Source organism: Vigna unguiculata, chromosome 3 (assembly GCF_037176805.1).
Source record: "Vigna unguiculata cultivar grain cowpea cultivar isolate G323 ecotype 2 chromosome 3, ASM3717680v1, whole genome shotgun sequence".
Classification (NCBI taxonomy): domain Eukaryota; kingdom Viridiplantae; phylum Streptophyta; class Magnoliopsida; order Fabales; family Fabaceae; genus Vigna; species Vigna unguiculata.
This window is the reverse complement of record NC_140794.1, coordinates 5,355,042-5,367,233: the sequence shown is the minus strand read 5'-3', so window position 1 is coordinate 5,367,233 and position 12,192 is coordinate 5,355,042. Positions and strand designations below refer to the sequence as shown.

The 12,192-nt window shown below is 34.4% G+C and overlaps 1 protein-coding gene across 1 annotated transcript; it reads left to right on the top strand.

The window, feature by feature from the left end:
* Window positions 1-10,102: 10,102 nt before the first annotated feature.
* Window positions 10,103-11,531, top strand: LOC114179862 (U-box domain-containing protein 28-like). The gene has a single exon (XM_028066341.2). It carries the CDS (start codon window positions 10,180-10,182, stop codon window positions 11,434-11,436), a length of 1,257 nt encoding a protein of 418 aa, XP_027922142.1. The 5' UTR covers window positions 10,103-10,179; the 3' UTR covers window positions 11,437-11,531.
* Window positions 11,532-12,192: the final 661 nt, after the last annotated feature.

The following is a 12,192-nucleotide window of genomic DNA, read 5'->3' as shown; positions in this document are numbered from 1 at the left end:
AAAAGAAGGAGAAAATAAAATTAATATAAATAATAAGAAGAAGCCATAGAAGTCACCTTTACTCAAAACAAAACTACTATTCTGCGTGCTTCCTCGTCACGGTGATCTCCAACTTCTTAACCCAATGTCATTGTGTTTCCTCGAGGGAGTGGAATACGGTATAGGCATCCTTTTGGGCAAGAAGCCGGAGAAGTGACCGGGATGTTGAGATTTAGGCCTGAATTTGAAGACGTTGGTTGCTCTAGAGGCATGGCAGTGTCCCAGTACGAAGAGAAACAAGAACAACCAGATAGCTACAATACGAGGTCTCCGATGCAATACCATGTTGTGTTGTGCTGTGTTGTGTTGTGTGGGGTGACGGTGTCACTATATAAGTGATGACGATTGGGAAGAAGTGGAAAAGGTGGCGAGGATGTGGTGGAAAGAGGTGGAAAGAGGAAGAGACATGGGCTAATAGATGCGACGGAATTGCGTGTGGGAGATTTGAATTTGTGGAGTGTGTTTTGGTGAAGAGAAAGAGTGGAAACTGGGTGTGGGGAGGGATAGATAAAGAAAGAGATTGAGTCAAAAGGAATTGAGATGGTTCGAGTGGTGTTAGAAGCAGAAAGGTGAAAAGGGTGGAGAAAGCTTTTTGGAACGGGTCTTATGGGGTGGAGTGATTATTTAGTATTATTGTTATTGGTAATATTAGTATAATGAAAAGGAGGAAAAAGAATGAGGGGGAGGGGGAACAGTACGTGAGGTACAAAGAGAAAAGGAAATAAAAATGAGATTTGTTCATGGTTGAATGGGTGAGAAAAAAGAAAGATAGGGGGTTGTTATGTCATCTTTTTTGTGGTTTGGTGAGTGTAAGGACCCACCCCTTTTATTAATGGCCGACTAAGGAACTCAGAACTGTTGTTTTAGACCCCTCCATTACTGGAAAACTTGACCATTTTCCGTATAACCTTTTCTAGTCTCTGATTTGAACTGCTTTCTCTGCTTCTCTCTGTCTTTAACCCATTCTTCCCCTAATTAAAGGTGCCACTGCATTGCCCTGTCATTGTGCACCAACAGTAACTCAACCGCTACTATACTCTCCTACATCTTCACATTCACAACAAAATCTACCCACACCATCCATTTATCCACTTTTTCACTCATAACTCCCAACCCCACCTATACATTGGTTTTCGGACAAATTGCGCACAATACCAACATAATCTGTTTCTCTAGTAAATCTTCCCATACAGGTGTTAAAAATATACAAGCTTCGTCAAATTTTTCATCTTGTTACCAATTCAAAGATAGTCCAATGATTGAAGAAATTGAAAACCCAAAATTTGTTCAATTCAATCAAGTGTTGTTATCTCAAACTCAGAGGCAAACTGTATTGGTCAAATATTTTTTTTGGAATACTAACATTCAGACTTAAACCTGGTGAAATATTGAATTCTGAGGTCCAACTGATTAGGAAGCATGTAGAGACAGAAAGGTGCACGCCCCAACTCCAAGCAGAAGAGAAATAAATGAAATGTCAGGGCTTTTGTGTGGACCCATTTCTTCTTCATATCTAATAACTAAGTTCATCACTGGTATATATACTATGCATGTATATATATACTTCATTAACCCTTGTGTTGTACCTGGCTGTGACAGAAGCAGTGTTCTTTCAATGCCTTTCATAAACCCTTTAGGATGGATGGGGCATGCCTTTGGGGCTCAGTGCTTCTTGCCTGTCCCAGCAATGGCATCATTCATGCATTTCATATCTGCTTCTTTTTCTCTCTGTCTTCACTTTACACTTTTGGCTCTATTGAAGAAACTTTTCAATGCCAAATGCAGGTTTCAATTTGTCCATATGACTGTTCAAATTTTCAGTTCAAAGCGGTCACCATTTTAATAAGACACATCACAATGCTATATTTGATGATTTTGATTATTTCATCAACAGCACCAACTTTTCTTCCTGTGACGTCAAAGGGGTTGAAATTTATTGCTTTAGATGACCCAATTGAAGGTAGCCCATAAGTAAACAAATTGAAACGTTATGGCATTGGAGATCGTGCATGCAACCACACACACATTACAGAATTTAGGATGTCACTGAATTAACCACTGGATCCTATGCATCATCCATCACAGTACGTGAAGTAGTAATAATAAATAATCAACACAATTTTTCTAACTGCTCCTACTTTGAGAGATGCGAAGAATGCACCACCACCACACTCCATGGACACGTATTGAACTTGCGATGATCTGCATTGAAAAAAAGTCACCTCTTATGCTATAAGATCGTCCCACTGATTTGATGGCATATTAAGATTGGACCCCACTTTTGGTTTTGCAACGCTGCCAAAGAAAATTACAACCTGGTGCATCACATGTTCTCGCTTTCCTTTATAGCTTTCATGATTCACCAAATGGTACATTTTCTCAGAAATTTTTCATCCCTCCTCCACCTGCTCATGCACGACGACAACAGAATAATGCCAAGGATCGGTTTATCACCAAAGTGAGAATATATATAGATAACCGTAATAATCAACACAAATCCATACTCAAATCTTCTTTTCTCTTTTACTACACTCAACTTTGTTTCTTTCATTTTAAAAGTACGTGTTTTATGTAATTACTCCTCTGCAGACACTTTTGTTACTTAATAGGGTTGAAAATCCATGCCCATATAAGATCAAACATTTGCGATGTGAGAAGGAACTGTTTGAGATTTAAATCATTGATTAAAGAGGTTGTGTTGTGTTCCTATGCCTATGACTATGAGGTAGGAGAAAAAACAGACACATGCATGCTAGTTGCCTAGTTCCCTTTTCTGTGGGTAATTTTGTTGGATGTAAAAGCAACAGGGACCCGAATAATGGACTCAACTATGCTACTACATGGGAACAATTTTAATTGATACACACGCACACACGCAAAGTAACAAAAGAAGGTGGTTGGTGTTAAACTATTCTGAATCTAATCGATGAGAAATGCAGTTACATAATTCATTATCTGGTGACTGTTTATGCCGGATTCCTGTTGGTAAGTGAGCTGGAAAAGCTGAAAGATAACACAGACATAGCTCCGAAGACTTATCTGTACACGAAAACAATTGACAAAGTTCTTGCCATTGGTCATGTTCAATAACACAAAGGAATCGCGTTGAAACAAGTAATTAATTGAGCTTCCACGTTACTCCAGATTATGAGATATGTACATAATCATGCAATATATATACACACGTGTATGATCGTACGTGCATGGCAATATGGCCCTGACAGAAACGATGCAATGAGGGAACTTTTATCTGTGAGACGAAAATAATGAATTCTAACTTATGCTATACATAATGTATAATGTGTGTATGGTACAGGCAAAAGTTTGAACGGAGGTGAAAAAAGTTATATTCACGACAACAACAACAAAAAAGCTAGTTGAGAAACAAGTTATTTAAAATAGAACAACAAAAGAAAAGAAAATTTTATAACAATATTATTAAGGTATTAATAATAAGCAATGAAATGCACTTAACCCGTGATCAAGCGATTAAAACACATACTTATGGTAATATCCCTTCATAATTGTGGGCCAGGGTAACATTGTTCACCGTCACTGTCTAAATCTGGTTTGAAAAATACAGATTGGTGTGTACCCAAGGAATATGTATATGGGTTCCATTAATGAGTATATAAAACTACCTTATAAAAAAATTTATATCAAATTGTATTTAGAAAAAAATTATGATTTCTTGAAAAATAGAGATATTACTTTTAATGGTTTTTAATTTCTAAAAACATTCAAGATAGAATGTCAACCATATAATAACGGTGTGGTTCACCCGTTTGAAAGAGTCACACCAAATTTTAATCACTGACAAAGTAAATTCACTGTCTTTTTAAGTTTTTCACAACATAGGCAAAAGCAAAAAATCAAAATAGGCAACACCCAAAAGATCAAAATCTTAAAAAAGTTTTAATAAGTCACAGAAACACTTTTATTACTCTAATAAAGAACTACCAACACAAAATAATAAAAAAAAAAAGCAAGACCACTTGAAAAAGTTGAACTAAAAATGAAAAAAATATTAAAGGTGATATTGAATATAAAAAAATTTATATATTTGAATTAATTTTACTATGTTTTTGAAAAAAGACAAGTTATAAAGTTGATAACTTTATAGTAGATTAAAACTTTTTTTTAATTCCATGTGCAAAGTCACATCAGTTTAATATGTTAAAACACACTTTTAATAGGTTAAAAAATCACTAAAATTTATCTATCCTAAGTAATTTTCATCCATTGAAATATTATAATTACAGCGTTTAATGATTTAATATAGTAAATCATATTTTTAATCATTTAAAATTTTCATTATAAACTCAATAAGATAAAAAACATTTCAAAAAAATAATTCTTTTTTAACTTATTAAAATAGAATTTAATCACTTCAAATATTGCAAAACGTTGTATTTCTTATTTATCCAAAGCGAAATATATGTAACGAAGCAATTACAATACTTTTAAAGGTAACACTACAATATTTTTTTATGTCAATAGAATTTTGACAAATAAATATTTCTTACTATCATTTAATATTATCTTTCATTTTTTTTCTTTACAAATACAAAAATTTATTTCTTCTATTCCTATTTTATCTCCTACGCCAAATGGTGTTTCAAATAACATTTTTCCTATTTCTTATAATGTTCGCTTTCTTTACAGCCACTACCTTAGGAATGCACAATTTTTGCCTTCATTCCTTACCTTAATTCTTTCTACAACTGATTTTTGCATAATCCAGTGTTTATATACATACCTCACCAAAAATATTTTCATTATCTTTATTCTTATATATATTCCATGCTAAAATAAAAAATAAAAGTTACTTTAATATTATACACTACAAGAAAATATCTTATTAATAACCAGTTTTAATAACCAAAAGTTGTTAGTTCCTATAATGACCAATTTAAATACCAATATACAAAATAAAAAATTATTAGTTACTAAAATAATCATTACTATGAATAAAAAATTATAATTAATCGTTAAATTGTTCATTAGTTAATTAGAGACCAATTTATAAATCAATTTTTTTGGTAGCAAAAATTTTGGTAACTAATTTTTAGTGACCAATTTCCTTTGGTATCTACAACCTTCATAGCTAAACTTTAGAAATCAATTTGGGGTCAATTATATATATATATATATATATATATATATATATATATATATATAATTTTATTTTTTATAGTGACTATTTTAGTAACTAATAAACTTTTTATTTTGTAAATTGATATATAAATTCGTCACTATAGTTTTATAGTAACTAATTTTTTGATCACTAAGATTGATTGTTAATAAGATTGTTTTTGTACTGATATATTATTATTGATTTCATCATCAAAAGTAACGAATTATAAGATTTCACTATATTTTACATATTTCATATTATTATTTTACAGTTAATTATATCCGAATATTAAAATATAATATATATATATATATATATATATATATATATATATATATAAATGCTAAAAATAATTATACTAACATTTCAACAAGAAAAAAAAAACTCAATAAAGTAATTAGATCGTAACTAATCCGGAAGCTTATTTGTGATGATAAATATGGATTGAAACATACATTAATAAATGCAGATATTTGTGTTCAATTTGCTTAGGACAAGAAATTATAGTCAGCATAGAAAAGATTAGTAATTAATAGTTATCAACGACCGCAGTGATTTGCAACCAAACCTTAATTCATTGGGCAACTTGTTCATATTACAAACCCGGATTAATTAAAGGAACAAATTTATTTTTGAAAGCATGGTCGAAGATGTTGTAAAGTACGAACGCTATGAGGGAGAAGAGAAGGAGTTAAACACGTCTTTGAATTTGAAACGATGACTTTATATACATCTGAACTTTGGAAAACACAGCAATACCCCAACAAGAGAGTAGTTGGGTCTAACACGACAACCACACTCCGATCTCAACATTTGACTTCTGTTAATTATTTCTTTTTCTTCATCACCAAGTCTTTATTCGATTCAGATTTAGAAATGAAACGCTTCAGGAAAAAAACATATAAAATGTTCAAAGCGTGGGACATTTATTCAAAGAATTAATTGAAGAAAGGAATAGAGTGGGAAAAGTAGAAACTGGGTTGGAAAAACAGCACCTTAAGCAAAGAAAACGTTAACCATACGAAATAGAAAAATAATGTTGTTACGTGGAGTTTGTGTCGCAAGTTGATCAAAATTTGACTTCCTACAACTTTCAGTATCCGAGAGTATGTGACAATCTTGTGTTTCCCTCTGATCACGTTATTGACTTACAGCAGTAGAGATAATATAAACAAGTAAATGAATTTTAATTGGATGAATAATGGAATTTGGAAGTTTCCCAAGTTTGACTTGGCAGTGTTAGGCATGAACACCAAATTGGAGTTTAGGGTTATTCGTTTCCTTGCGGGCTTAATGTGGATAACAAATTGGATTTTGGTTTGGTTTGGTTTCTACCACCAACGAAATCCGACCCAACCGAATCCTAAGGTTTGGTCAAATATCACAATTCCACCACTCCACGCGCTCTTCATGCAAACTCACCGTATTTTTTTATAACTGTCACTGTTCCTGCACACACACACACCGTCTTTGACGTTTCGTAACACTGCACATGCTATGCTATGCTTTGCTCTACTTGCTACCTAACGGCTACACTTTATTTGTATCATGAAAATCAAAATTTTGTTTATAGATATAGTAAATCACTTGCAGTTTTTTTTTTTTTGCGTGAAAATGGGGCACAATTAACGAAGGAAAAATTGTAGGAGGAAGCATTGTGCCCCTCCCTTACCAAAGATAGCTTTCGGTGCCATTATTACACTGTGAGATATAATGAGTAATCATATTTCTTTTCCTAACATTCTTTTTTTTTCTTTTAATTTATATATTTAATGTGCATAGGAGCCCACCAGGAATTCGTATATATATACTCATAGGACCCATTCATTTTACATACTGATTTATGTTACAGTCAGACATACCATTTATTATGAATATTTTATTTGGAAATAAAATATATGCGAATAAATATTATAATCAAAGTAATATAAAAATGAAATAAAAATACTTTTTTAACAGGATTCATTTTTTTTTTTAACTATTGCGGTCAAAGTCTCAACAGTTCTACATAATATAATGTCAACACGGTTTCAATGTACGACACTGTTTCTTCCTTGTTTCTTGAACTTAAAAAAGTCAAAGCATAATAAATATCAATAAAGTGCTTACATAACGAATAAAATGTGTCACGAGTCCTTCAAAAAAGTGGATATAAATGGATAATATTTTTCTTAAAAAATAACACCATAAATTACAATAAAAATATATATTTACTCTCAATTTGGAGTAACTTAAAATTACGGATATATGTTGATTTAAATCAAACACGACTTTTTCTTTGTGCACAAAACACTCATTTACCTTACGTATACCGCACAAATCTCCCCTTTGTATAATTTATATATTTGAGCTATATAAATTAATCTATCACTATGGTAATTTTTTGTAGGACTTAATTAACGTATGCTAAATGGAAAGCATTTACGCATGGTAATTAATTCATAAAAACAGTTTGATTTCATGTACGGTTCTTATAATGATTATTGATAAATTAGTAGTAGCGTTTGAAGCACCCTTATCAAATTTATTTCTTTCCCTAAAACCCTAATTTACATTCAATGTGATGGTTTAAATGTCACTAGCTTTTAATATTTTCTCCGTTCCTAAAAGAATGCAATTTAATCTTCTTTCAAATGAAATATGGTCTCTCCTAATACCTATATTTTAAATTAATTAACTTATATATTTGTTAAAAGAATAATATTATTTTAGAAAAAAAGTAGTAAATTATTCATGTTCGTAATATTCCCTCTATTTCTTGTCATTTATTGTTTAAGGTTATTATGTAATATGCTTAAAATATAACATTTTTTCTTAATTCGTATAAAATAGTTGTATAACTTCTCGTCTCATTTTACCACTTCTCTATCTAAGTATTTGTGTAAATTATTTAAAAATTAGACATATAACGGTGTAATAAAAAAATTTATTTAAATTAGGGTTAAGTAAGTTTATATTTTTTTAAATTACATGTGACATTAGAATTTATTCGTCTTGATAAGTTCATAAAAAATCATCTTTATATTTTAGTAATGTATGAAATATAAGTCTTTATTGAAGTATTTAGCATCGAGGTTGAGTGGATTAAAAGATTTTCACACATAGTCTGACATGTGTAATTAATTTTGCATCCACTCATTTGCACCACGACTTGCCATTCTTGTGACTCCATGGTCCACTAGAGACACCATCGACCACTGATAAGTGTGATAATTACATATTATTTACATTTATTAGAACCTTTTAATTGTCTTCTATTCATGTGTTTTATCTTAATTCCATGAAAGGATTTAGGACTTTGTAATTATTCTTAAAAGACATAGTTAGTTTGTTATTTGTGGATTTTTGTAGGAAAAATGGAATATTAGAGAAGAATTACTAGTAGCTGTCTGAGTTGCTCACCCATTCGCTGAAAGCTCTAGCCTAGTAAGGAAGACGTGACCGCCTAACGACACAACCTAGCAAACATGTTAGGAAAGCTAAAGTCTGCCTAACGAGAAGGTCTTCTAGCCCAATGAAAAATCACTTTTTGGAAAAACATTAAAAGTGTGGAGACTTGAAGGAGAGTTTAATTTTTGGTAGGGGGAATGCTATTGAGACTCAAGACACGAGCCAATATGCTTTTAGGGCTCAAAGGATCTCTCTTTCTTCATCCATTCCACCATTTCCACCCCCTTTGTGTTCTAGATGTACAGAAGTAGTTAAATTTCATTTCATTGGGGTTGAATATAATGCACCTAGACTCATTCTAGTTTATTCTTTGCAATAGAATATCTTTCATTATTTTTGTGTTCTATCTTCATTTTTTTCGTGCATGGTAGAATATCTATGTGTTTTTTGTATCTAATCACTAAAAAACGTTTTGAAACCTAGATATGGATAGAAAAATCAAGAGGTTTGGTTCTACATATAGGCCTAAGCTCTTGGTCATTCTATATATCTTTTCTTAATGTGTCCTTTTGTTAAAATATCTAAGGAATTAGTAATTTTACATTTAGAATTTGTTTCTAAGATATTAAGGCTTAAATACCTTTAATGTTAATGTTTTAATATGTTAGAGATATATTGTTTAAATGATTGTTTAGAGTTGTGATCATGAAATCCAGTCCCAATCTGATTATTTCATAACATCCAAGTTTAGTAATATTATATGCTTTTACTTGTTTAGTAATGGAAGTAGTAATAGGTAAGCATTTTTGAAAGAATTTTATTAAAATAGTGTATGTTTAAAACAAATGCATTATGATGACGGGTATAAAACGTAATTAAATCGAAAAAAAAAATTGAAAAATATAATGTTTGATTAAAAAGTAAAAATAGCAGTAGTTAATTTTTTCGAAAAGTATTTGTGAGAGAATGCGTAAATTGAGAGATGATAAGTTAGATAAGGAGAAAAATATTTGAATTTTTATGTGAAAACCTTTTAAACCAGATTGATAGTATATAATTAAACGAGAACTTTGTTGTGCAGTAGTTAAATAAGAAGTATAATTGAAATAATTTGGATTGTGAACGTGTGGGAGTGAGCGAGAGTGAAATAGCATGGGCATGATGATGATGATTTTGTAAGAATATGTGAGTGAATGTAGAAATAAGGGAAATTATAGTTTGGTAAGAAGAAAAGAAAAGGGTAAGGGGTTTACCCCACTTGCAGTTGCAGGTGCAGTGGGAGGTGGTTGTCGTTGTCGAAGGTTGGACTCCCCCAACATATGGATGATGTAATGAAGCCGACCGATGGAACCGTGGGTGGGACCCAGACTCAGCACCAAAGTAATTTCAATTATAAGTCCTTCCTCTGTGGTCCCCTCTTTCCCACCCCCACCTTCTCCTCCTCATCATACGCAATTATTTCCCACCCTCCGCACGTGTCAACGCTTTTCCCATCCTACCCCTCCAAAATAAATACTAAACACGTCACTCTACCTTTGACTCTCTCTCTTTTCTTTAAACACCCCTTTCTTGTCCGCTCCATCGCCCACCTCTTTCTCTGTCTTCTCACCACCATGGTTAGAGACGATCTCTACATCACCGTTCCCAGCTTCTTCCGCTGCCCTATATCCCTCGACGTCATGAAATCCCCTGTCAGCCTCTCCACCGGCGTTACCTACGACCGTTCCAGCATCCAACGCTGGCTCGACAACGGCAACAACACGTGTCCCGCCACCATGCAGGTTCTTCAGACCAAGGAATTTGTTCCTAACCGAACCTTACAGAGGCTCATCCAGATCTGGTCAGACTCCCTCCACCACCCACTCCACCCGCCTCTCTCCCCCACCTCCACCCACTCCCAATCCCTCCCCTCCAAGGAACAAATCCTCCTCGCTATCTCCGACTTGCAGACTCGCCACGACAACCGCTTCGACTCGCTCGCCAAAATCGCGCGGTTCGCGCAGGATTCCGAGGAGAACCGCGATTTTCTCGTCAGAACGGAATGCTTCGTGCCGCTGCTGGTTGGCTTCCTCGACAATGTCAATGGCGGCGTCGAGTTCCTCGAACAGGTCGTTACGGCGTTGGATTTGGTTATCGGAAAAATGGAAGATCGCGAGGGGCTGAAAAACCTGATACTGAAGAGGCAGGGCGAGGCAGAAAAACAGAGTCTGGATTCTCTGCTCGTCGCTCTCCGACAAGGGAGCCATGCCACGCAGATAGCATCGGTTAGGGTTTTGACGTCGGTCGCCGTGGACGTGGAATCGAAGCTTATGATAGCGGAGAAGGAAGGTTTGGTGTCCGAATTGCTGAAGCTAATCACGCCGGAGAAAGATCCGGATCTAATCGAGAACTGTTTGTCGTGCCTGGTGGCGATTTCGTCTCCAAGACGGAGCAAGATGAAGCTGGTGCGTCTGGGAGCGGTTAAGGTGTTGTCGAAGCTTCTTTGCGGTTCGAACATGAGCGTGTCGATGACGGAGAAGGTTCTGAAGCTGGTGGAAACGGTGTCGTCTACGAAGGAAGGGAGGTTGGAGATAGGCGAGGATTCGGCGTGCGTGGCGGCGATAGTGAACAAGGTGCTGAAAGTATCCAGCGTGGCAACGGAACACGCCGTTACGACGCTGTGGAGCGTGTGTTATCTGTTTCGGGATGAGACGGCGCAAGAGGCCGTTACGAAGGCTAACGGCTTGACCAAGATTCTGCTTCTGATGCAGAGTAATTGCTCGGCGCAAGTGCGCCAAATGTCTGCGGATTTGCTCAAGATATTTCGGGTTAATTCTAAGTCGTGTCTTTCATCTTACGACACCAAAACCACTCATATTATGCCCTTCTGATCATCCTTTTACTCCTATTACCGCCTTTGTAAATCATACACAAATTTTGTTAGTCAATAGACAAAAACGAAAATGAAATTGAAGATTCATTTCAACCCTCTCTTTCTCTTTCTCTTTGCCTTCCTTCTTATCCTGCTCTATGCAAGTTTGTACAAAATTAACAAAAATCATCTTCTGTGTCATGTTTGCTTTTTACGTTGAACAGCACCAGCTTAGAAGGTAACCAAATTTGAACACGCATTGATTTGTAGGAAAAAGGTTTATATATTAAACTTCTAAATTAAAGAATTAATGTATAAACCACTGGTTCTTAGGAGTCGAATCCTGAAATGTATGATATGTTATTGTTGGAAACTTGATAGACGTAAGTAGAAGGTAAAACACAGAGCAGTGAGAAAGTGAGGCAATGTTGTTGAAGTGTGCAATGGAAAGACGCAGAGAGAAAGCAATGAATGAATTGTTTTGGTTTGGTTTGCTGAGTGTAATGATGGGAGGTTTGTGTTTGAGTGAGAATTGTTTGTTTGCAAAGAAAGGGACGAAAAGGATGGGAATCGGAAAGGAAAAAGAAATGGGTTAAAAGAGTGGGGGTTTGACCAGTTGTGTCATGGGAATTGGAATGCTTTAACAATACCCACCTTCAATTCAATCATAAAAGTTAAAATAATAATTCACCAAATTTATATATAAGTAATCCATGATCTTCAGAAAAGGACGGCCTCCATTACAATCCACACCATCATCACATTATTAAACAAA

What these genes read in the sequence shown, in the direction of transcription:
- LOC114179862 (XM_028066341.2), top strand. Translation starts at nt 10,180, where the DNA reads ATGGTTAGAGACGATCTCTACATCACCGTTCCCAGCTTCTTCCGCTGC.